Below are 26,819 nucleotides of genomic sequence, written 5' to 3'. Positions count from 1 at the left end.
GGGGTAGGGGGGTGGGGGGGCAAAACGGCCAACCAAAGTTTTACATAGAAATATATAGGAAAATTCTTTAAAAATCTTCTTCTCAAGAATAGCAAAGCCATGATTGGTCATGGGACTACTTTAAGATTTAAACTTTTTAATAATAAACCAATTTCTACTTTTTCCTAGCCACAGTGCTCAGGTGAGTGATGTGGCCCATGGGCCTCTTGTTTTAAACAAGAGGCCCACGGGCCTTATAGGTCGCATGAGTATCATGTAACAACTTTTCAACAATTGAATTTGGTTCGTTTTTTAAACCAGAGGCCATGAAATTCACAATTTTGAAAGAGGCACCATTGCTTATCATAATTATAAACTTAGCATGCTTACTCTGTTTACTTAATACTCAGAGATAGATCAGAGTAACAAAGAGAAAATGCGCTTCCACTTTATAACCAGTTGTGCACCCCATCCCAAAGGAACCACAGACTCTGGAGCCACATATTTTAAAATTTTGGAAATTTAATCATAAATTTTATTTCATCATAAATGGCTGATTAATACCAAAGAGCAGATTTCAAAGCATTAATTTATTTTCAAACTATGTAAACCCCCCCCCCCCTCTATTCTCCTGACCCAGGAGGCAGGAAATTAACCATTTTGCTAGATGCACAGTTCTTCATCATAAATATATATACTTGGATTCTTGGCATAAAACCCAGGAGCAGAGGAGAAGATTTTTGAAGAATTAATGCATTTTCACTATGTAATCAATAGAGCCCCACCCTAAAACCAGAAACATTGACCCTGGGGCCATGAAATTCACAATTTTGGAAGATGCACTCTTGCTCATCCTACTATGTACTTACTTAGTTTATTTAATACCCAGGTACAGAGGAGAAGATTTTTGAAGAATTTATGCATTTTCACTATATAATCAATAGAGCCTCGCCCTAACACCAGAACCTCTGACCCTGGGGCCATAAAATTCATAATTTTGGTAGAGGCACTCTTGCTCATCATAACTATGTACTAAATTAGTTTATTTAATACCCAGTAGCAGAGAAGAAGATTTTCAAAGAATTCATGTATTTTCACTATATACCCGGTAATCAATAGAGCCCCTCCCTAACACCAGAACCCCTGACCCTAGGGCCATAAAATTAATAATTTTGGAAGAGGCACTCTTGCTTATCATACTATGTACTTAGTTAGTTTATTTAATACTGTAAACCAACTTTTATTCGCGACGACTTTCTTTTGCGATTTACCAGGGATAAACCAGTTTGCGACGATTAATTTTCGTGATCAAAGCCATATTGCATTTGTTTTTAATAGACAAATATACTATAAGGACCGGTTTGCGGCGAGAAATATTCGCGATGACGAGGCTCTCGCGAACTTCGCAAAAATTTCTCGCACGCGAATAAAAGTTGGTTTACAGTACCCAGGAGCAGAGAAGAATTTATGCATTTTCATTATACATGTATAATCAATAGAGTCCCGCCCTAACACCAGAACCCCTGACCCTGGGGCCATGAAATTCATAATTTTGGAAGAGGCACTCTTGCTTATCATACTATGTACTTAGTTAGTTTACTTAATACCCAGGAGCAGAGGAGAAGATTATCAAAGAAATGATCCATTTTCACTATTTAATCTATATAGCCCTGGCCTAGCACTAGAACCCCTGACCCTGGGGCCATGAATTTCACAATTTTGGTAGAGGACTCAATGCTCATTATATTTATGCTACTAGTTTGCCTGCTTGATGTCCAGGAGTAAAGAAGAAGATATTTAAAGATTTCATTAATTTTAGTGGATTTGGCCCCACCCCTCAGGCCCAAGGGGGGCGGGGACCATGAAATTCACAATTTGTTCCCCTGCACCCATAGGTGCTGTATACCAAATTTGGTTGAAATTGGTTCGTAGTTTCAGAGAAGAAGCTGAAAATGTTCAAATATTTACACACAACACACGATACATGACGGACGAAAACGGATAGCAATAGGTCACCTGATTGACTCAGGTGACCTAAAAATGGGTCAAGGTCATTAACATTTACTAGTAAACCTATGGAAAAGCCTTATTGCCAAAATGAATATAAATGCGAAATATGAAAACATTCAAAAGTGCAGACGGTAAAACATAGAATTTTTTTTTTTATTTTTTTTTTTTTTTTTTTACAAAATTACTCCAAGGTCAATAGGTCAAATATGTTGGTACATAAGAAAAGGTCTTGTCACAAGGAATACACTTAGCTTGTAAATTATGAAAGCCATATCTCCGACCAATCAAAAGGTATGAGCGAGGTTAAAGTTTTAGTAGACACAGATGGATGGACAGGGCAAAAACTATATACCTCCAAATCTTTATTTACAGGGGCGTAAAGACCTTTCAATATACATTGTATATGGCATCTACTGAATGCAGGAAATTCTATTGTAATTCCAATCAATTTAAAATGAATGGTCATTTTTATAAATGACTAATTGCAACATCAAGCAAGTTTAAACTTTGACATAAATGCCCTTTTTAAGCAACACTATTTTGCTAAGAATTTGCTAGCTTACGAGTTATACACTTAAACATTGATTCTTTTACAAGAGTAGAGTGTTATTTACTGATTAGTTCCTGCAACAAAGCATGCTTTCAATTTTGTTTTCAACCATCATAAATAGGAGGGCTGCACTGTAGTTTTTCTTTTGCTAAAACTTTAATTCCCCTTTACCCAAGAATGTTTTGAGATTGTTTTGTTTAAAATGGCCCATTGGTTCTTGAAAAGAAGTAGAAAATTTTAGATGAAAGATCACATGAAAGGCAGATGCTGGACACAGCTTTCAGCTCAGAGGAGCTAAAAATGTAAGCCCCAAATTAATTACTGATACAATAAAATAAACATAGATGCACCCTTCACCCTTTCAATAAAATATATAGATGAAAAGTACATTAAAAATTCCATTATTTTATTCTTCAGACAAATTCAATCTTGTCTAGGTAGAATTTTAACACACTTGTCATTTATTAGTTCAGTTAAAAAAATTTCCATCAGAGTGTAGATTGTCACATGTACTTCACAAAAGGCTCAAAGCTTTTAAGACCAAAACAAAATACATACAATATATACATGCATAATCACACTTTGGAATAAAACACAGAATAAACAAACATATTGTTACCTACAACATAAAGTTTATTATGCAGAACAGAAATTTTAAGCAAAATACATCAATGGCATAATGTGCTGACTGCTCTTAATGTTTGCAAATTTTAATGGTAGGCCATATTGTGGAATTAACCTTTAGTATTACCCGACTGGACTTGATTCACAATTTTAAACCTAATCAGTCAAAATGTCTTCATACATATTTCTAAACAATTACAGTATGTAGCCAGTTATAATTAAGATTAATTGTAGACAAGAGAGTAAAAAAAATTAAATAGCCATCTATCAAGCATGAAATAATTCATGATAATTAAAAGATTTAGGAGAACACTAAATCAATGCGCAGTAAAATAAAATGATTACATGAGAGTTGATTTGAATACTAATGTAATGTACCTTTAGATCCTGGCTCAGGGCCATGAAACTTAACAAGGCCACTTTTGATTTCAGTCTCACTTTTCCTTTACATACATTGTATACCTTTATTTCCTATTTTTAAATATACCTTTATTTTCTATATTTATATATAGTATGTTAAAGTGAGACTGAGATCAAAAGTCTGCGCATCTAAGTTTGATGGCAGCAGAACCTGGTTGAAAATACGTTTAATGATTTAGGATGAAAAATTTCAATTGTAGTGTCCTACTCTGTATCATCTTATTGTCTTAATTCTTGGCATGAAAGATATGCACATACATTGCTGCAAAAACAAAAGTCAAAACTCTGAACATAAAACCAGAAGTCTCTGTTGAGACTGTAGCTCTACTGGTTTGTACTAATAACCAGAAGTCTCTGTCGAGACTGAAGCTCTACTGGTTTGAACTTATAGCGAAGGAAGAGAAGAGTACTTAAGCAGCTGGGATTTGAAACTTTACAACAGCAATATATAGAATAATGATCGTTGATAAAGTCTCTTTATGTTCTTAGTGTAGTCTACTTGTGTGCCAAGTTATATTGAAATCAGACCAAAACTGTAGGAGGAGTAGCATTTTGAAACAATTTTACAGACATTTCAATTTTTAGTAACCATGGCAACACAGTTCATCAAAATTAAAATTTGATACACAGAATTATGTATCTTAGTTTATCCCGCTTCAGACAAATTTGTAGATTGCTGATTGGATAAAAGCTGATCACGTGACGCCCTGAAATTTTCCATATTACGTCTCCGTCCAAGGAGTAATATTAAAATCGGGCACGCGATTCCGTTCGAAGCGTTGTTAATGTAAATAAAAATGGCGGCTAAGAAACAATTTACGTAGGTAGTTTAGTTAAATTTCTTGTTACCGTAACGATATTTTATGTTGATTATTATTGGATTAAAACTTAATATTTTCATAATATGCACAAATATTTCTTTTTTATTGAAAAAGGTCTTCAGCGGGATAAATTCGTTACATAGTCAGTTAGTGACCTAATACGGAGTCATACAGGGTGTGAAATGGAAATCCGTATTGGGACTCGGCTTCGCCTCGCCCAATACGGATTTCCATTTCACATCCTGTATGACTCCGTATTAGGTCACTAACTGACTGTGTAACTAATAGTATTCTACTTGTGTGCCAAGTTATACTGAAATCAGACCAAAACTGTAGGAGGAGTAGCATTTTGAAACAATTTTACAGATATTTCTATTTTTAGTAACCAAGGCAACACCGTTCATCTAAATCAAAAACCGATATACAGATTTATGTATCTTAGTGTATTCTACTTGTGTGCCAAATTATACTGAAATCAGACCAAAACTGTAGGAGGAGTAGCATTTTGAAAGAATTCCACAGAAATTTCTATTTTTAGTAACCACGGCAACACCGTTCATCGAAATCAAAAACCGATACACAGAATTATGTATCTTAGTGTATTCTACTTGTGTGCCAAGTTATACTGAAATCAGACCAAAACTGTAGGAGGAGTAGCATTTTGAAAGAATTTCACAGAAATTTCTATTTTTAGTAACCACGGCAACACCGTACATCGAAATCAAAAACCGATAAACAGAATTATGTATCTTAGTGTATTCTACTTGTGTGCCAAGTTATACTGAAATCAGACCAAAACTGTAGGAGGAGTAGCATTTTGAAAGAATTTCACAGAAATTTCTATTTTTAGTAACCACGGCAACACTGTTCATCGAAATCAAAAACCGATACATAGATTTATGTATCTTAGTGTAGTCTACTTGTGTGCCAAATTATACTGAAATCAAACTAAAACTGTAGGAGGAGAAGCATTTTGAAAGAATTTCACAGAAATTTCTATTTTTAGTAACCACGGCAACACCGTTCATCGAAATCAAAAACCGATACACAGAATTATGTATCTTAGTGTAGTCTACTTGTGTGCCAAGTTATATTGAAATTAGACCAAAACTGTAGGAGGAGTAGCATTTTGAAAAATTGTTTACAGACAGACGGACAGACAGACAGACAGACGGACAGACGGACGGACGCCAGACGCATTACTATCGCATAAGCTCTTCTGGTCTCTGACCAGTAGAGCTAAAAAAGGATGAGAAAAGAAACCATTGCCATCAGACCGATACTGTAGAAGGAGTAGCGTTTTAAAGGAATTTCACAGACATTTCTAATTTTAGTAACAATGGCGACACTGTTCATTGAAATCAAAAACCGATGTACTATTTTATGTATCTTTGTGTCTACTTGTGTGCCAAGCAATATTGAAATCAGATCAAAACTGTAGGAGTAGTAGCATTTTAAAGGAATTTCACAGAAAATTCAATTTTAGTAACCATGGCAACAATCGTTCATCGAAATCAAAAACCGATGCACTATTTTATGTATCTTAGTATAGTCTACATGTGTGCCAAGTTATATTAAAATCAGACCAAAACTCTAGGAGGAGTAGCGTTTTGAAAAATTGTTTACAGACGGACAGACAATGGGCACCTTACTATTGCATAAGCTCTTATGGTCTCTGACCAGTAGAGCTAAAAAAACTACCATACAATGATATCGACTATAGTACAACATTAGATAACAGAAAGGCAAGAACACTGTTAATCAATGTAACATTTTGAAATGCTAAAATGAAATTTTTTTCAAACACATGTACATCAAAGATTTCATTGTATACATGTACATGCATTACTAATCCATGTACCTTACACAATGTTGTTTGGTTAAAATATTTATATGGACTAGAGTGTTTTGAACACTGCTAGTTTATGCGCCTATAAATTGTTGACAATAGCTATATTTCTCTTTGCCAAAATATGAAAATTTTCATTTGACAAAATTAAGTTAAAGATACATGTACATACTGTTGTAACATGCACTTTGAAACTGAGATACTAATAAGTAATCAGACTGTATCCTAATATGTTAATTAACTTCCAAACAATAATTCTGAGTTTAATAATTCAGAAAAATTTACATGCCGTCATATCAATTTCTTTCTCAAAAAACATGCATATATAATACACAAAGTTTTTAACCATAGTCAAAATTAACGGAATCATATTATATCAATAAACATTTGATAAGGCAATCACTTGACCATGATTATATAAAATAATGTATGTGTATTTTATTTTATCTTATTAAGTGAGAAACAAATCAGAAATGACCTAAAAATTTGATACAGTAAAAAAAATCTAACAAAATAAAATATGCTAGCAAAAATATTCCAATAATTTCATAAATATGTAATGAAATAAGAAAAATCCATCAAGTAAATGAAAACAAATATTTCAAATTATATATAACCCATCATAGATGGACTTAAATTTAATTACCTTCATAAATAATGTGATATAACAAAACAAAATGATTAAATAAATAAGTACAACATAATAGTTTTTAATTTCAGCAACATTATTCGTTATAAAATGTCTCGACTTCTCCATTACAGGTTCCTATATTTGCAGTCTGACTAAAGCCAGACCTCTATTTACACTATCACATAGCGGATCTGATCCTCTATGCGAAATCATAAAGGTCTGGCTTTGGTCAGATTGCTACACTTGCAAATTATTCAGTTAACAGTGAAATTGAAATAAAATTGATATTGGAAAAACGTTGATCTGAAAATTATTCAGTTAACAGTGAAATTGAAATAAAATTGATATTGGAAAAACGTTGATCTGAAAGTAAGTGATGAACTACCGAAAATTTTACAGAATACATAAATAAAAACTTTCCCAGTAAATAAAAAATACAGAATACTTGTTGCTCTAAATGTATTTGCTAAACATTTCCCTTTTCTTATTACAAAACAATTGTAAGAATTTAATATGTTCACATACACATGTAATTTTTCTTATCAGATTGAGAAAATTCATGACACATACTTTACACATAATCAACACCAGAATTTAATTTATAAAGATTAGGATGACATATCTTTCACTGTTCTGAAAATGACCAATAACAAGCGATTTTATTCCTGGCTCTGAATTTCTGTCTGTAGTTGTGATTATTGCTGCAATTTGTCCATGGAATGGCATATCTAACTTTGTCTTTCATTCAATAGGTCCCAGATATCTCTGAATAAAACTGTCCAAGTTCTTATCCAAGTAGTCTGCTTTATTTCTGTACAATGGAAAATCATTTTACAATGGATCTAATTTTACAGGTGCCACAAATATAAATTTGCAATGTGACTTGAAAAAATTTTTGAAAAAAAATATATATACACAATTTGCTATTTCAAAAGTTCAAAAGCAAAAGCTTTTCTCATCAAAAGATTGTTAGTATGCTCAGCAGACAAAATGAAAAAAAATAAATTGGTCAGAACATTCACTAACAAAACGTCCATTATTTGATTTTTAGTAACTGAATGTTTACCTGAGTGTTTTGCCTTTAGAACTGATATCCCGTAGATGTGAAATCTCCCTGTCCAGGTCGTTTATTTCCTCCTCTAAGCCTTGTTTGGATATGTCCACTTGGTTACAAAGTCTGGCAAAAGTACTGGTCAGCTCTCTGTGGGAAATTTTAATATTTAATAACTTTCAAAATGATCTTTCAAAATAACTCTACACGTACACACGACTCACAAAAACATATTTGGATTACATGTACACATCAATATCCTTTTCCCCCTCAACAATCTAATCCTTCAAATAATTTTATCAATCCAAAATCAGTACATGTACTTTCAATGCTTTTCAAAATAATATATGCAGATGATAAGGCATGAAAATATGTACCTATGTATAATGTAAGCACTTCTCTAAGAATTAACTCGGTAAAGTTTTTATTTAATTAGCACTAAGGGAACAAAGTGATGATAGATTCCTTACTGTTGTACTTGGTGGCTACAGTTGGCACTGGTCAGATCTACAATCAGCTTCAGTTTACTGGCGACGTAGTCCACGTACTGCTTTTTGAAGGCCCTCTCCTTGGCTTTGTTGGTCCAGGTCATTCTCTCGTAAAGGTAAAGAACCCCATACAGGGCCCCCACTACAGCAATAATACGCCAGCCCGCTACCTTGGCAACCTACCACAAAATTAAAAGCATTGACTTTATTTCAGGTTTGACACATTAAAGTAACCTATTTCTAACACACCTTCTTTCCTAAGATGTATCAGCTGATGAAGTTTAATTATTAAAGGCCTCATTATATTTACATGTAAGTTTTGAGCTAGACAATGTCATGACATAGCTGACAGAAAGATTTGGTACATGTACATACATATAAAAAAATAAACACATTATTTGTTCTGCATGAATGGAGAACTGCTGGTAAGCATTAAAGTAACACTTATAAATTCTGGGCAGGCTCCTGAACAGGTAATTTCTTGAAAAGAAAAGTAAATCAATGGAAATATAAAGAGAAATTCTCACCACTCCTCCTATTATAAGAGCACCCATTGTTGTTCTTGACGAAACGGAGGCGACTGTGGTAATTACACCCACTAGCAGCTGGTTATTCTGTGACTGTCCAGGAATTGGTCTGGGGATCTGTCAAAAGCAGGCAATGGATCATCACCCCATTTTCCAGATTTTATCATCAATAGAATTCTCATCAATGGCCATATCAAAGAGAATTCTCTAATGAAAACTATGGAATCGAATCAAATTATAAAACAGACACTTACAGTATTGCCCTGTCCAGTCAAGACTGTTCTCATTCCCTTGGGACCCAGGAATCTCTCCATCATGGCTGTGATTCCAAAGGAAAATCGGAACTGGATGTCCTCCTGGAAATCGGCACAGAGGTTTCTGCAGTCCAGGCGATAGGCAATCTCAAACTGGTTCTTTGGCAGAACATTGTCGAGGTTCTGTCTGTTCTCATCAGGTAGTAAGGCCGAGAGGCGATCTGACCAAAAAACATCAAATATATTACCATATCCTCATTTATTGTCTGATACACTTAAAATGAAGAATTCATTTCAAAATTTTTATTAGTGTTCAATTAAATGAAAATCATTTTAATTCATTCCATATAACTTAATTGATTCAATAAATCATCAAGAATTTTCTTTCAAAACGGAAGAAAAAATGTCAAAACAAAAAATATTAAAAGCATTCAAGCAAAATTTCAAAAACTGAATTGAAGCTACATACATAGAAAACATTAACTTCTTATTTCCTTAATAAAAAAAACTGCATTCCCTCTAAATCAATAAGATTGTTAACAAGAGGTCCAGGGGCCACAGCGCTCACCTGAGTACATCGGCTAGGAAAAAGCACATAGATCAGAACTGAAAGTTTACTGAGGTGGGGGAGGGGCTTGAATTTTAACCCCCAGGGGTTCATGATTTGAACAAACTAGAATCTACACTACTTGAGGATGATTCCGCATGAGTTTCATCTTTTCTGGTCCAGTGGTTCTTGAGAAGATTTTTACAGATTTTTCCTATATATTCCTATGTAAAACTTGGGTCGGCCATTTTGGCCCTACCCTAGCCCCGGGGGTCATGATTTGAACAAAATTAAATCTACTCTACCTGGGGATGCTTCCACATGAGTTTCATCTTTCCTGACCCAGTGGTTTTTGAGGAGAAGATTTTTAAATGATGCCATTAATTTTTCACTAATTCATAATTATCTCCCCTTAGAAGAGGGCTTGGCCCTTCATATGAACAAATTTGAATCCCCTTCACCTAAGGATACTTTGTGGCAAGTTTGGTTGAAATTGGTTCAGTGGTTCTTGAGAAGAAGATGAAAATGCGAAAAGTTTATGACGACAACAACGACGACTATGACGCCGACGACGATGACAGACAACAGACAAATTTTGATCAGAAAAGCTCATTTGAGCCTTCGGCTCAGGTGAGCTAAAAAGTCAGGTTAAAGTTAGTCTGTTAGAGCTAATCTTCAGAAAACTAAGTTACAAGTTTGCAGGTTGATGCCTCTCTTCACGCAAGTATATAATTTTTATATAATTATCTGTATTTGATAGTTAAAGATGCATATAATATGTATATACATGTATATATCTGTATAAACCTAGTAATAATTTATGTACAGTTGTATTATATAATAGTTCATATGCAAACATTGTTGATGTACACGACTTAATTCAAACATTTTTGGGGATATTCATTGCTTTCCCCCCCCCCCCCTCTAACCATATCTGTACTAAGCAGAAAACTAAACAAATCATGCACAATAGAACCATTTCTACATGATAAGTATCACTGTCCTCCCTTAAGAGATATTTTTCAAAACAATTTTTGACTGACAAATGTTACCTGCCATCTGGCGCTGGGTTTTCTCTAAAGTGGATTGCAGCAAATATGAGCACCGATTCTGTAAGTTTTTACCTATTGTGTCCTCTACAAAGGCATGTAACTCCTACCAAGGGGAGATAATGAGTCAAATGAAAAGAAACTCACAAATTGAAAGAGAGAATACAAATGTAACTGGTAATCCTAAAGATAGAACTTGTGGTATGAATCTTTCACACATGTTTGAGAAAAGGTAAATAAGACTTAGAACAACTCACCAATAAAGAATTATTTTTGAAGTTGAGACAATTAATCTAAAGCAAAAAAGCAATAAAAGTTAGAAGGGTCTTTATTGCTACTGACTTTGAAAGATTCATACCATAAAAAAAGGCAAGACGTAAGAGGCAGAGAATAAAACTCAAGCAGATCAGCAGCTTAGTAAAGAATTGTAAAATCCATGTGCAAATGATAATTTTTTACTCTGCAATCTGCTTTCAGTGCCATGTTTATTCTGTGCCCATCACTTCCAAATGTGATATAAATACAATACAGTATGCAAACCATTCAAGAAACCAAAGGTAGTAAATACAGCACATGCTAGCTTTGTTTATTTGTAAAGGAAAACAGGAATCTGATTTTTTTCTTTTTCATTTTTATAATTTCTTTGTTTTTATTAAGTTGCTGATAAAAATGAAAATTTGAATTTCCCCTAAAAATGAATTAGAAACCATTGCTAGAAACTTGTTCAGGCTTTTTTGCATATAAATTATTTCGACTTAATATGGTACAGGTCAGAGATTTTCTGAAATCAGATCCCATAATTCCCTTACAAACTGTCAGTGTTGACCCTTACCAAGCATGTGCATTTGTACAGTTTGCACAGCCCTAACTAGATTTGCTGTGCACCTCCCAGTCAAGTTTATTTTGATGCCCTCCTCCACATGGGCATGGAGTTCCTTAGCAACAAGTAAACAAATGTAAATGTCACTCTATATTCATTAAGTTATACAACTTTCTCACCTTTATCAAGATGCAAACTCAAATACATAGTTTTATTTTACCCTTCATCTCCAATAACCTTTGCATCCATTAGTGGAATATGTCAAAATAACTTCTGATATTTCACATTAGAAAGATGACTTGTCAGCATTGAACATCAAAATTGTTGTCTTTTATAATGCAAATCTTCACAGAAAATGTTATACAATTTCTAATTTGCAGAATTCAATTAATTAAATCAACTTCTCCTTAATCTGACCTTTTTATAAACTCTTAGAACCATTTCGTCTGGATGGAATGGTCTGTCAAATTCCTCCACTAAAACAGAGAGGCGGTTGATTTCCATGTTCATGGCATAAGAAACCTGAAAGCAGGGTTTAAAATTAACTGAAATTTCCACTAGCCATGTGGGCTCCTAACATTTCAAATTTAGGAGCCCACAGCTAAATTTGTTAGCTCACAGTCAGTTTCTGTGATTTAAAAAAAATTGTAGATTCAAATAAAATATGATTGTGTATAAATACATTTGTTTACAAATGTCATATGAATATTTAATCAAAGGAAATAAAATTGAATTCAAGCATCAATTTTGCTATCCTTTTTTTACATGGTGGAATACGTATACATGTATTTCCTTCTTCAAGTTGAACTGATGAAGTGACAATGGTACATAAATAAGATTTTCAATGTTAAATATTTTAACTGTTACATATCTGAAATATTAATAAGTAAAAATACTTATAATTTATATGATTAGGTAATTTGGAGTTATTAAAATTGTATATCTTTCACGTATTAACCATGTACAGAAGAATGGAGGAAATTCGGATTAGGAAAAAACGATCGTTTTAGGGCTTTCACAAATCATGTAGTACTGTTAAATGGAAAAGATTAAGGATATTCATGAACAATAGGACCATGCTGCTGTGATTTATTTCATTGGTTGGGAGTTCTGAATAAAAAAAACTGTGGAAATGTCTGTTTTTCAGTAAGGGGACTGGTTGAATTAATTCGTCCCCTGCAGAATTTTCATTCGCCATGTGGGCGAGCAAGTTATAAATTTTATGAGCCCACACCAAATTTAATTCGCAATTTGCGAGTGGGCGAGCGTTAATTTTAAACCCTGTGAAAGTATAATTAAATATATTTTTGAAAAATGAATGTTTTTATAATAAAATTATCTATCACATTACAATAAGCTAACACTGTTTGCATGTACAGTTTTGCAGAAAGCACTGCTGTGACCTTGAGATTTGTTAATACAGACAATATGACTTTTTCCTGACCTTTCTCTCTACTTCTTCCACCATTGCTTTGATTTTATCCTTCATCTCAGATGTCAGTATCAGTGTCTGTTTCTCCAGAAAATCCAGCTCACTTGATCTCTCTCCCTTAACCTCTTGTAATTTATCCCTATTTAAAATAGATGAAAAACACATACTTATGGAAAATAGTGCATGTACAAAATGTACATGGAAATTTGGAAGAAGTTAGATGATTCTACCGGTATATCAAATACTGCTCACACAATATGCTAATTTAATGAGAAATAGCACAGAAATTCTGGGTCTTTACACATACTTCTAAACAAGAGGCCCATGGGCCTTATAGGTCACCTGAGCATTATGCAACAACTTTCCAGTGATTGAATTTGATTCATGTTTTAAGCCAGATGCTATGGCATTCTCAATTTTGAAAGAGGCACCATTGATCATCATAACAATACACTTAGCAGTTGCTTTGTTTACTTAATCCCAAATGTAGGGTAAGGGAACACAAAATGCATTTCAACTAATCAGTAATATTCAGCAATAATCAGTAGTGCCCCTATTATACATGAACCCCTGACCCTTAGGCCTTGATATTTGATTAATACCAAGGAGAGATTTCAAACCATTCATTTTCAGTATATAAGTACACTCCCCCTCTATGGTACCCTAACCCTGGGGCCTTGAAATTCACAATTGTGGAAGATATGGGCCCTTGTCCATCATAACTATATTGGTAGTTCATCTGCTTAATACCCTGGAGCAGAGAAGAAAATTTTCAAAGATTTAATGTATTTTCACTATGTAATCAATAGAGCCCCGCCCTAACACCAGAACCCCTGACCCTGGGGCTATAATATTCACAATTATGGAAGAGGCACTCTTGCTCATCATAACTATATACTTAGTTAGTTTATTAATTTCCTAGGAGCAGAGAAGAAGATTTTCAAAGAATTCAGGTATTTTCACTATATAATCAATACAGTCCCACCCTAACACCAGAACCCCTGACCCTGGGGCCATAAAATTCATTATTTTGGTAGAAGCACTCTTGCCCATCAAAACTATGCACTTAGTTAGTTTATTTAATGCCCAGGAGCAGAAAAGATGATTTTCAAAGAATTCATGTATTTTCACTATATAATCAATAGAGCCCTGCCCTCACAGCAGAACCCCTGACCTTGGGGCTATAAAATTCACAATTTTGGTAGAGGCACTCTTGCTCATCATAACTATGCACTTAGTTAGTTTATTTAATACCTAGGAGCAGAGAAGACGATTTTCAGAGAATTCATGTATTTTCACTATGTAATCAATAGAGCCCCACCCTAACACCAGAACCCCTGTCCCTGGGGCTATAAAATTCACAATTTTGGTAGAGGCACTCTTGCCCATCATAACTATGTACTTAGTTAGTTTATTTAATACCCAGGAGCAGAGAAGAAGATTTTCAAAGAATTCATGTATTTTCACTATATAATCAATAGAGCCCCGCCCTAACACCAGAACCCCTGACCCTGGGGCTATAAAATTCACAATTTTGGTAGAGGCACTCTTGCTCATCATAACTATGCACTTAGTAAGTTTATTTAATACCCAGGAGCAGAGAAGAAGATTTTCAAAGAATTCATGTATTTTTGCTATATAATCAATAGAGCCCCACCCTAACACCAGAACCCCTGACCCTGGGGCCATAAAATTCATAATTTTGGTAGAGGCACTCTTGCTCATCTTAACTATGTACTTAGATGGTTATTTAATATCCAGGAGCAGAGAAGAAGATTTTCAAAGAAATTCATGCATTTTCACTACCTACTTATTTAGCCCCACCCTAGCACTAGAACCCCGACCCCAGGGCCATGAATTTCACAATTTTGGTAGAGGACTCATTGCTGACTACAATCATGCAAACAGTTTGACTGCTTGATGTCCAGGAGTAAAGAAGAAGATTTTTAAAGATTGCACTAATTTTAGTGGTTTTGGCCCCACCCCACAGGCCCCAGGGGGGCAAGGATCATGAAATTCACAATTTTTGTTCCCCTTCACCCATAGATACTTTATGCAAAATTTGGTTGAAATTGGTTCCGTGGTTTCAGAGAAGAAGCTGAAAATGTTCAAATGTTAACGCACGACGCACACCCGCACGACGCACGACGACGGACGAAAACGGATAGCAATAGGTCACCTGAGTTTACTCAGGTGACCTAAAAATATTTAATTTTCAGCAATTTTTTTTTTTATTTACTTTTAATTTTTAGTTAAATAAACAAGCAGCAGCAGCTAACATTATCCAGTACTATATTATATGAAATCCTTAACATCAGCACCTTACAAAGTCTTTACATGTAAGTGTACTGAGAACACTTTACCCTTGCTGTTGACTCCTTTGGTAGGTTTCCTCCATGATGCTTTTCAGACTAGATGTTATGTTTTTACCTCTTTGAGAGTGTTGCTCAAACTTTGTCTTAACAGCTGACTTGGATATACAGATCTATGAACATAAACATTAGATATCAACCATACATTTTCAAAAAAAACATAAGTCTATGTATGAGTAAGAAGAATTAAACCTCTTTAACATCCACGTATAATCTTGATAAATTACACATTTCATATATCAATTCTCAGTACTAAAGTATTGGTCTTACCTCAAATGCAGTCTCAAAATTTGCAAATGCAAATGCTCTTTCTTGGTAATTTCTTTGAAGTACTCCATCTGCCAATAGAAATAAAAAAGATTTATATTTTAGGTTTTTCCAAACAAGATGAACTATCATCAACTAAAAAATAAAATGGTAAAACAAAGAAGCAAGAAATTCACAAATTTGAGTAAGTCATACTCACGTGGTGTAGGAGTTTTGTTGTCTTCGTGTAGACGAGAAATCAGCGTCTCTTTTGCTGAGACAAAGAAGATCCTGTTCTTGGCTTCCTGTCTGTCGACCACCTTCAACTGATCAGCCAGAAACTCCACATTTCTCTGATAATGTTGCTCTTTGACCTATTCAATTCAGCTGAAGCATTACTACATGCATGTATACACATTATCAAGGCATTGATTGAAAGATGAAATGTATGGGAAGAATTTTGCTTCAATGGGATTTAAATAAAAAATAAATGAATTTATTAAATTTAGAAAAACTAAACGATTGTAATTTGGCTACCCTTTATAATCTTACAAGAGTTTTACATAGACACTAGTATATCTAAATTATGAAAAACATGGAATTTTAGAAAATCTATTTAGAGCATTTTAAGACATTTCAAATCTAGGTCTATGTTTTACCTGTTCAATCTCCTCTGGATCGTCTTCTCCAACAGAAATATCCCATCTGTTCTGTAGAATAAATATGTTGGGTTTGGACAACCTTGAACTCACTTTATGGAAAAAATTCTTTTCCTGTTGGGAAAAAAATGTAATCATTAAACCAGGAAAAAGTTGAAGTTTATATACATATGGCACTCTTTACAAGAATTTTATAACAAAACTGTACTGATATTTGATTTTGATGTAATGAAGTCAATAAAACAAGGGGAAAAACACAACTAGAAATACTCTAGAATCTTTCTGCCTTCTGACTCATCTATTTGATGACTAAGCTTATTTGGTGACTTCTTATGTACAGGTAGGTCTGACAAAAGCAAACATTTTTCATATCAAATGACCATTTTAATACTTACTGTTTGCATTAGTGTTGATTCAGCATTGGCCACTAAGACAAACACATCAGCATCTAAACAATGGTTATCAATCCAGTCATCTAAATCAGGTGTCACATCAATTCCTGGGCTGTCAAGATCAAAGACAGCATTTTAAGATTAACTGTTGTAAGCATTCTTTTGTGAAAACCTTACGCATTGAACCATATATGAATATATTGTGTTTACCTGTCTAAAAAGACAACGTCCTCTCTTAGAAATTTACACTTGTCCTTTGGCCACAAGATTCTAATTAAAGAGTTTTCTTTCAGCTTAACTTTACTCAAAGCTGAGGCCAACTGTTTTATATCCTGTAAAAGACATGATGTTTTTAAAAATAAAATCATATTTGTGAAACAATTCACACCCCTTATTTTTGATCTTCTGTGACACTGTTAATAATGAAGACTGAAAAATATCCAAAGAGCACAACACAATAAATCCCTTATCTTTACGGCATATTTTATAAATAATCTTTTTACCAAAAATAATTTTTCTACATCTGAAATGTATGAAATGATTACATGGATGCTCTTTTGTTGGTCGGAGTCCTCCGTTAACAGGAATCCCTCTGAGGACTCGCAGCCCTCCACCTGGATAAAACAATGAGTGGTGTGCCCTATCCCACTCGGCATTATCTTGTTTCTCAACATAGCATTGATTGTCGTACTCTTTCCATTGGAGGTTCTAAAGATTAGATTACAGAGTTTTAAATACTATCACATATATAAATAAAGCAGATAGTATATACTGGGCATGAATATGATAACTAGTAATTATAATTCCTAACAAACACGATTTCAAAAACAGATTCATATTAGTAAACCCGGAAAGTGACAAAGCAATCAAAGTTAGATCATTTCTTATGAGTATCTTGAAATGTCATACCTTCCAAAAAACACCACTTTCATGTGGTTCCTGGTAAGTACTTCAATTATTCCGTTAATCATGTTTCCAAACTCATTAACTTGTTTTGCACTTTCACACTGGCATTTCTCAGGCAACTCTGCCAAAAAAATGAAAAAAATTGTTCTACATCTTTTTGTTATGCGTTCATAATCTGATATAAACCATTGCCTATACAAGTATAGAGTTGTCTTTGCTTGAATTTTGAGTACAATTAAATGTCAAAATACATCAAGTAAAATAGTCTAGCATTTCAAAATGAATTTACTTAATACAAGTATCACAATACATGTACAAATGTATATATACTTTTTAAAGAGTGGGACAAAACATTTTTTTTTATCAACTCTGAAGAAATCACAACAGCATGTGACGTCAGACCATACCTTTAAGAAACACTTGTGATTCCCTGACATAATCTGCAATGTCTTGGAACACATCATTGATGCTTTTCTTGGCCTCAGCAAAAAATTTCAGCGGTGACTGGGACCTTGCGTGTTTGCCATTTCCCAGACTCCTGTGGTCCTTCCTGTCCCCCTGTCCCCTCTGTGTTTCATCCATTGAATATGTTTTATCTAATTTTCCTGACATGGTACTTTAATGCATTTCTGAAAATTTAAACACAATTTTTATTGTTTTTTTTCAAAATGAAAGATTGGTAATCATGATAATGCAAATATATATTTGTAAGTTGAGGAACTCCACAGGATGTCTTCAAATCATTAAGTTCACAATTTGAGGAAATTCGAAATAATTTTAGCTGTCATATTCCACATTTCTGATTCGATATAGATTTATCAATGAAGATAAATATACTCAATGGTGAGAAATACAAAAAAAAATCTGCATTCTTTTTTACCACAATTTAAAAACACACAAGAAAATTAAAAACATCCTTGCATAACTAATAATAACAACTGAAGGACACAGACTGAAACTGAAAGCAAATTTAGTCTTCGTTTCTTACCTGTATGAAGTTAATGTCTCTGAATAGGGAATATATTAGCGTTTGATATTAAACAAGTGCTTCTTACGCTCTTTTGATAAAAAAGCATCATACATCACGCAATCCCATGCCTTTCCCAATTTTTTTTTCTGATAATGAAACCGAAAGTTCGAAAATTAACTCATACGCAGTTGCTTTATTGATGGGTTTTATTTGTCAAATTGTATGAGGCATTGATCAACTTGTTAAACATAAAACTCACTGATCTTTAGTTTTAAAATCTTTGATTTAAGAAATAAAAAAGATTAGTATCGAAGAAAAAATAAAACAAAAACAAGCAAGTTCTGAAAGCTTCATTTCTCATATTAGTGTGAACCCAATATTACAGTTAACGTCTCTTAAACGTTTAAGTTTAAAGATTTCATAACATGCAGTGGAAGATATATTTCAACGAAGAATCTACAAAACTCGACGTTCAAGCCGCAATGAAATTCAATGAATCAAGCAGATAGATAGGTAATGAAATCAAAATTAACTTTTCAGTATATGGTAATAGAGCTATATTTAGTATTGTAAATCCCTCTACGCTTTGCCACATGACATTGTGATGATCAATTAGTTGTCTTCTTTTTTTAAGTTTAAAACAACCTTATTTATTTTGATCACCCCAACACCATAAAATACAGTTGCTTTTAGTTTTACAGTGGTGGTCAAAAGGAAGAACGACCAGGGTTGCTTTGAATATCATAGAGGTTATTTTTTAAACCTTGGGGACCTCTATGTTTAATTAAGTTTATTTAGCAATAGTAGTTAATTTTGATAAAATTTTACAAGGTGTAAAAGTTATTTGGAGACACTACACGTCAAGTCAAAGAAGCAACTTAAAATTATGAGACGAGTGTTATTTATTTTACAGTATTGTACAATGTATATTTCTATTTTATCGAATTTGAATGGAAAGGAAGAAAACAAATTAATAGAATGTCCTCCCCAGAAGTGGAGAAGTTTGAGATAACAGAAGATGACCTCGCCAATGAATTTTATCCTAGAGGTGGCAGGAGACAAACAAAAAATCAGGCCATCTATGGTAAGAAGGGTACCAGTACATATATTAGTGTTGTTTCCAAAGGGCTAGATTTCGTAGTATATTGTTGTTTCCTGAAATAAAATAAAAATGGCATTTTCTTACTATATTCACTTTAATTTACATGCAGAATGTACATAACTATGATAAGTAACCAAGACGAAAAACAAAAATCTTGTTAATTTCATTTAAGTTATGCTCTGAAATGTTCCCACAAAACAACTTAGTGTTTGGCTTAATTACAAACTTTCATAAGTCCATTTTTTTATTTGATGACAAAACTCCTTAATCTAAAAATATTGCCAATATATCGATATTACAAAATCGTATTGCGATACGATATTTTTTGTCATTGTATTTCAATATATTGAAATATCGATATTATTGCCCAGCCCTATTCCTGAAATAAAATCTTGTGGGAATTCATGCCATAATAATATCTGGGTATGCACACTGTCGGACTTACTTAAGATGTTGGATCTAACCAACATTTTCTGGATGTGTGACATTCGTCTCACTTAGAAAATCTTTAAATTTATAGATACTTTTAAAGATGGCAATTGGATATAATTTATTGAGCTTACTGAAATGCCTCCAATGTGAAACGACATTTTTGATTGATTTGAAAATACACATGTAATACTATAATATTTTTAAGAATTTCAATATATCTATTCATGATCATTTGGAAATGAAATATATATTTTTTTTGAGATCAATCAATATTTGTTATCTTCACTTTTTAATTTCTAAGGAATGTGGGCCACCAGTGATGATGAGGAAGAAGCCCCTGGATTTCGGAGTGGGAGGAGGAAGAAGAAGGATTACACGATGCCCATAGGTTTTGTCAGTGGAGGAATCAAGCAGGGGTCAAAGATCAAGAAAGAGGGAGAAGAAGATGATTCTTCAGTAAGGATATTTATACATGTATCTATTAACCTGATTTTATGTCTGATAAATGAATAAGAAGATTGCTTTAGCTGATGATTTTTTTTATAGGACTCTGATAAAGAAATTCAAGTAGTACAAATGCCAGTCCAGCAATCTTCTACCAGATCAAACCGTCCTCAAGGCAGGCAGGGGAAACAGTTTGCAGGTTTTGGGAAAGGAGAAGTGTAAGTACAGTATATCACTTTTATTAAACTTGTGAGAACTTTATTTTCTTATACTAGTGCAAAACAGTTTACTTGTGAAAATTTCAATCTCTCATATATTTGTTATGGTGATTTACAGAATGATACAGAGATAGTGTAGTCAAATGTTAAAGATCCATCATTTTATTTTGAAATTCATGTATTGTGTGTTTCATCTTGTGGATAGTTCTCTCAGAGTTACAGATACATGTGTGTAAGTGTTCATGAGCATTGTATTTTGAATCTAAAAATGTTTGTTTTGCAGAGGATTTGGAGAATGGGAAAGGCACACTAAAGGTTTTGGGAAGAAGTTACTCGAAAAGGTAAATGCTAAGTACACATAGTTTGTCTACATTGAGGGTTCTCTAAAAATTTACCTCTACTGTACATGTATTTGAAGATATTTGATTTTGTTGTTGTACATGTAGATGGGTTTTAAACCTGGAGAAGGGCTGGGAAAGCATGGTCAAGGTATCACTACACCAGTGGAGGCAGTGAAGCGGAAAGGTAAAGGAGCCATTGGTGCCCATGGAACAGAGAGGTCAGAAAGGTCATTGGTCGATTTTCCCGTACACGATCCTGACGAGGAGCAAGAGAAAAAGTTTAGGGAGGAACTTTCTCAGTGGAAAAAGAAACCAGAGGTAAGGGCAGATACAACGCTTTAAGCACATATCTTCTAATGATTCCATAGTCTGATTTACAAATACTACGGTAATGTTGATAAAGTCTGTCCAGTTTTAAGACTTCAAATTTTTTTTATTAATCCTGTTCATCAGGACTTTTACTAATCAAATTGATGTTAATTTATCAGGTTGGCAAGAAGAAACCAAAGTATGTCTACAAAACAGCACAAGAAATTATTGAGTCTGGGGTAGGGAAAAAGAAAAGTGCCCCTTCCAAATCATCAAAAGTCAAGGTCATTGATATGACTGGAAAAGAAAAGAGGGTCCTGTCAGGTATGATGAGCACACATGGATATTCTATAAAAAACAATGTAAAATCAAATTCACGTTAATTTTATAAAGTACTTCCCATTTAAATACTTAGGAAATAACACTATTTAATCAGAGTTGCCCCTGCTTATATTAGTTCATGCACTGGTAAATAATTGGAATCCATTGACTTTCTATAGTCATATCCTCATTTCTGTTTGATTAAAACAATTTTATATGACATACCATGTCAGAAATCAATGCCAGTAAATGTGTCCTTGTAGGATATCATGCAATAGCAACCAGACACAACCGGCCTGATGAAGAAGAGGAGCTAATGGAAGCAGAGCCGGGGCAGAAAAAGGCGTTTGAGATGCCAGAGTTGATGCATAATCTGAACATTCTGGTGGACATGGCAGAAGAAGACATCATTACCAATGATAGGAAGTAAGACCTTCTACCTTTTAGGAAAAATTTATCTCAACAGAAATATGTATTTCATTATGTCAAGCTGAAAGTACATGTAACATTGTTTGAGGACTGATCTGGTTCAATGTTCGAAAGACAGTATTTAGAGCAAAACTAGTCATAAAAAAGTTTCAATGTTGAACTGCCATTTTACTGAGATCATGTGTGAAGCAGTTCATATCAATTGTGTGAATTTTATTTATTGATTGACTGATTACAAATGTATTGTATTAAAGGTTACGGTATGAGAAGGATCACATTGTGAACATGAAGCATGAACAAGAACGACTGGATACAATCTGTGAACAAGAGGAAGCTCAGATACAGAAACTGAAAAAAGTCCTGGATATCGTCAGAATGTTAGTATCATGGCTTCATTTACATTGTATCCACCAAAAACATCAACAGACACATCTTAAATATACATTTATCTGTTATTTAGTAGTTTCATTATAAATCATATTCTTCTTTGTAAGCAATTTATAGAAAAGTTTTTAGCTCCTCCATGTTAAATTTTGAGAGTTTGGCTAAAAAGACTAGGTTTTTATATCCTTTCTTTATATTCTTGATTTGCAGGTGTGAAGAGAGAACCCAGCCTGGATGTGACAATCCTATGGAGTTAGATGAGTGTGCTGCCATTTTTCAGTCCCTGCAGAGAGATTTCTATGAGGAGTACAAGATGTATGACCTATCCTCACTGGCTGTGGCTCTCGTCTTCCCTTTGGTCTGTTCTCATTTTATATTTGTCTATTCAATAACATGTTCTTTATGCAGTGAAGTTTTTGCCCCTCCTTATTTTCATTCCCTGACATCAGATGGCAATTCGTTAAACACAGATGGAGTTATTTATATTTAAAGTGAGTAAATGAAAAAATCTTCAAAATTTTTAGATAAATTTTAGATGAGAAAACATTTCTCAACATGGGACCCTTTAAAGGACCCTGGATTTGGACTGAACACGATTCAACAGTGGAAGGACCTGCTAGAGGATTACAATAATCAGTATGCCGGGAACTTCAGTGATATGGATGTCTTCCAGAGGCTCCTATGGGATGTGTGGCTACCTTATCTCAGAACCACCATACTGTGAGTGTAGTCAAGTTTTCTGTCCAAAAATAAATCATACTGACAAATCATTGATATACATGTACTAACCTAATGCTCGTAATTTTTCAACAAATTTCTATCAAAATGAATATTATGTTAATATTTCTTGTTTTATTTAATTTATAGAAAAATGGTTACAGATATCAATTTCATAACTTTTTGCTATCAAATTGAGTAAATACCTTGGTTTTCAGAAAGGTTAGATCAAAGTATTTTCCCCCCTAACTTTCAGCTTTGAAACAATCCCAAAGTTAAACTAGTGCACAACAAACATTAATTGGTACAGTGCAAAGGACTAACTTTGGTTAAACCATTTTATCATTATACATGTACAAATACTTAACAGTTGCCTCTTATTCATTTTTCAAATTAATTCTTTGTAGAAAGTGGAATGTAAGGGCTTGTAATCCTCTGATAGAAGTTCTGGAAACATGGCTGCCAGTTCTCCCTCCCTGGATCATGGAAAACATCCAGGATCAGTTGGTGTTACCACGGTTACTACAGGAAGTGGAAAACTGGAACCCTCTGACAGACACCATGCCCATTCATGCTTGGCTTCATCCTTGGCTGCCTCTGATGAAAGACAAATTAGAACCTTTGTATGCTCCTATAAGACACAAAATAGCCAATGCTCTCATAAACTGGCACCCTTCGGATGCCTCTGCTAAAGTTATCCTCCAGCCCTGGGTCAAGGTATTTAAGCCTGGACACTTAGAGGCTTTCCTGGTGAAGAATATTCTACCCAAGCTTGCCATGTGTATGCAAGAGTTTGTCATCAATCCACACCAACAGATTTTAGGTTAGTTATACTAGAATTAGTTTCATCCTATAATTCTGCCTTTATACTGATCAAGTTTTGCACATTGCTGAAGCTGCAGTCTCTTTCTTATTCAAGATACTTTTCAAGAAACTTCAAGTAGTTATAGAAAATATTATCACAATATGTTACAGTAATACAACATTTCTACGATAGATCATTGGGTTATGTATTAATATCTTAATACAATATTTTTATTAGAGAACCCTGGCATTGGGTTATGTATTAATTTGTGATCACTGTGTTTCCTCTACAGACCCCTGGCACTGGGTTATGTCGTGGTCAGACATTATTCCTGCTAAGTACATGGTGGACATGCTTGAGAAGACATTCTTCCCTAAGTGGAGGACCGTGCTGTGTACATGGCTCAGTAACATGCCAAACTATGACGAGATCACCAAGTGGTATCTAGGCTGGAAGTCACTGTTCTCAGAGGAATATCTTTCTCAGCCCTCTATCAGAGGTATGGTACACCAAGTTATTATACTCAAGTTCTAAGCTATAAAAGATATCCTCAAATTTTCTGAGTTTCTTGAATTTAAGACAGTATTTTCCTTTTAAAACTTAAAATTCACACCTATAATTTATGATAACCAGGTTAATATTCCTGTATTTATGTTCTGGAGAATAATTTTCCTGTATTCTTTTTTTTTATTTGTCTTCACAGATAACTTCAGCAAAGCTTTGGAAATTATGAACCGTGCAGTTTCAAGTCACATTCAGCCAGGAGTCAAGGAAAACATGGCCTATTTTGCGAACATGGAGCGTAGGCAGATGGCAGATTCCTCCATCCCCTCAACTTCTCGATCCCCACCCCGACAGACCACTGGACCAGAACCAGCTGTGAGTTTCCTTTATACTGGCAGTCTTTTCAAACTGAGTGTCTTTATTGAAATTTTAATTACATGTATCTAATACCATATAAGTGGAAATTTTAGCGAGATGCAAATTTAGCAATTTGTCCTTAAAAACTGGAATTTTATTTTTAGTGAGTTGTAATTTTAGCAATTTTAAAATGCTCTCTTAAGAATCTATTACAAATAAAACACAATTTTTAGCAATATTAAATTTTAGCGATCTCATCACCCTTGCTAATAATGCCAAAATGAAATCCTCACAAAAAATTCTGCTTATTCAGTATTAGTTCTTACACTCTTGACCTTGGTATTAAAATCTGTTTTAACAGTTGTTTTTGTGGTTTCAGTATACCCGGAGTATTACAGTGGGTTCTAACTATCAGCCAACCTTTAAAGACATTATTGAGAAAGCGGTAAGTTTTAGTATATGTGTTCTATTAACTTAAAAAACATCATATGTGCAATAACTTTATTATTACATACATGTACATGTAGTTAAAGTTTTCACTTTTACATCTCACACACAAGACATGGAATACTGAAGTCACATGTACTGAATATGAAGAAAGAAAAAATAGTCTTGATGTATAACAATATCAAATCTCAATTCTTTTTGTCAACTATTCTGTTTCAATATATCCTAATTATTTTACCAGTCCAAATAAAATTTATGGGAGAATGTAGATATCACGTTGTCTGTCTGCTCATAAATCTGGTTATAGCTTTGAAATGTAGATCATTGAATGTTCATACTAGGTACAACAATTATTTATGTCCCAAGGGTGTGATCTTGACACTGACAAGGTTTTTCAACCAAGATCAAGGTCACTGGCAGAAAAAAATATGAAATTCTAGTCAGAGCCAGCACTGTGATACAAAGATTGAATATGAAATGAGAGTGTATCTTGATTTGGACCAAAGGTTATTATAACATTTAAGGTCAATTGCAAAAAAGTATGAAATTCTTGTCAGGGGTTTAACTTTGTAATGGAGAACCATTAGAAGCTCATATTTGGTACATCGTGACCTGAGGATGTGCCATACCTTGACAAAAGGTCGTTCAGACAAGTGCTTGCTCACTGGCAGAAAATTGTAAAATTTCACAGATCAATGATTTCCTGCTTTTTGTTCAATGAGTATTTTTTTTTTACAGGCTGAAGAAAATGGTCTTTTATTCATGCCCGTGGCTGGAAAAACCCAAGAAGCTAAACAAGTGTATCGTTTTGGAAAAGTTCAAATTTACCTGGACAGAAATGTTGTATTTGTGTTTGAAAATCTGAACTGGATACCAGTTTCATTACAAAATCTCATAATGAAAGCAAAACCATAATATTGCTTAATTCATCAGTTTTGTCATCTCATTAAATTGTGTACATAAAAATACAGACCTCTTATTTTTTGTGTTTCAAAGTCAACACAGGTTAAAGTGGTACCAGATACAGCTGTAATTATTTTGATCTAATTAAAGAAGATCAGAACCATTGGGTCCAATTCATTAGAATGTAGAAGCTGAAGATAATGAACAGTGATCAATCTCAAAAAATCTATAAACAATACCAAATACAAAAAAGGACATAAAACAAAGACCCCTGGAAACTCCAGAGGCGGGATCAGGTGCCAAGGAGGAGTGAACATCCCTGTTGACAGGTTCTACCCGCCATGAGCCATGTACTGATCAGGTAGATGGAACTTTCCATACTAAGTCAACTTGTTGACAGTGAAAAAGCTGAAGTTATCTCATTTACATTTGAACTTTAATAGACTACAGCACTTTAAGACTGAGCATGGATAAAAAGTGATCCAAGTGTGGGACCTTCCTTTCATTTA

General features: G+C 34.0%; 2 protein-coding genes across 3 annotated transcripts; one reads left to right on the top strand and one right to left on the bottom strand.

Annotated features, from left to right (window-relative positions):
• Positions 1-7,101: 7,101 nt before the first annotated feature.
• On the bottom strand, positions 7,102-18,720 carry LOC134264275 (mitofusin-2-like). Of its 2 annotated transcripts, none has more exons than XM_062746576.1 (19): positions 18,616-18,720; positions 18,035-18,256; positions 17,631-17,748; positions 17,267-17,429; positions 16,932-17,053; positions 16,725-16,833; positions 16,330-16,443; positions 15,891-16,044; positions 15,695-15,762; positions 15,416-15,537; positions 13,065-13,191; positions 12,038-12,142; positions 11,633-11,735; positions 9,205-9,425; positions 8,951-9,067; positions 8,406-8,602; positions 7,951-8,085; positions 7,182-7,695; positions 7,102-7,121 (listed from the first exon to the last, which is right to left on the bottom strand). In XM_062746576.1, exons 2-18 carry the CDS (start codon positions 18,237-18,239, stop codon positions 7,626-7,628), a joined length of 2,250 nt encoding a protein of 749 aa, XP_062602560.1. In that variant the 5' UTR covers positions 18,240-18,256; positions 18,616-18,720; the 3' UTR covers positions 7,102-7,121; positions 7,182-7,625. The 2 variants fall into 2 exon arrangements, with proteins under 2 accessions (XP_062602560.1, XP_062602559.1); XM_062746575.1 differs by lacking the exon at positions 11,633-11,735 and adding an exon at positions 10,804-10,906.
• An 829-nt stretch (positions 18,721-19,549) lies between these two features.
• Positions 19,550-26,372, top strand: LOC134264274 (tuftelin-interacting protein 11-like). Its single transcript, XM_062746574.1, has 15 exons — positions 19,550-19,681; positions 20,433-20,587; positions 20,678-20,793; positions 21,077-21,134; positions 21,240-21,452; positions 21,623-21,767; positions 22,028-22,190; positions 22,448-22,570; positions 22,788-22,935; positions 23,113-23,297; positions 23,702-24,117; positions 24,392-24,598; positions 24,803-24,978; positions 25,340-25,405; positions 26,146-26,372. Exons 1-15 carry the CDS (start codon positions 19,576-19,578, stop codon positions 26,320-26,322), a joined length of 2,454 nt encoding a protein of 817 aa, XP_062602558.1. The 5' UTR covers positions 19,550-19,575; the 3' UTR covers positions 26,323-26,372.
• The last annotated feature ends 447 nt before the right edge of the window (positions 26,373-26,819 follow it).

Source organism: Saccostrea cucullata, unplaced genomic scaffold (assembly GCF_032062105.1).
Source record: "Saccostrea cucullata isolate Sc308-1 unplaced genomic scaffold, CSIRO_AGI_Scuc_v1 ctg1197, whole genome shotgun sequence".
NCBI lineage: Eukaryota > Metazoa > Mollusca > Bivalvia > Ostreida > Ostreidae > Saccostrea > Saccostrea cuccullata.
This window is presented reverse-complemented; position numbering and strand designations above follow the sequence as displayed.

Excerpts from the sequence above, each read along its gene's own strand:
- LOC134264274 (XM_062746574.1), top strand. The coding sequence starts at position 19,576 with ATGTCCTCCCCAGAAGTGGAGAAGTTTGAGATAACAGAAGATGACCTC. Across the intron at positions 21,135-21,239 it reads GGAAGAAGTTACTCGAAAAG|ATGGGTTTTAAACCTGGAGA; the intron begins GTAAATGCTAAG and ends TTGTACATGTAG. Across the intron at positions 21,768-22,027 it reads AGAAAAGAGGGTCCTGTCAG|GATATCATGCAATAGCAACC; the intron begins GTATGATGAGCA and ends GTGTCCTTGTAG.
- LOC134264275 (XM_062746576.1), bottom strand. The coding sequence starts at position 18,239 with ATGTCAGGAAAATTAGATAAAACATATTCAATGGATGAAACACAGAGG. Across the intron at positions 17,430-17,630 it reads AAAGTGGTGTTTTTTGGAAG|AACCTCCAATGGAAAGAGTA; the intron begins GTATGACATTTC and ends TCTAATCTTTAG. Across the intron at positions 9,426-11,632 it reads TGTACAAATGCACATGCTTG|ATCGCCTCTCGGCCTTACTA; the intron begins GTAAGGGTCAAC and ends TTTTTTGGTCAG.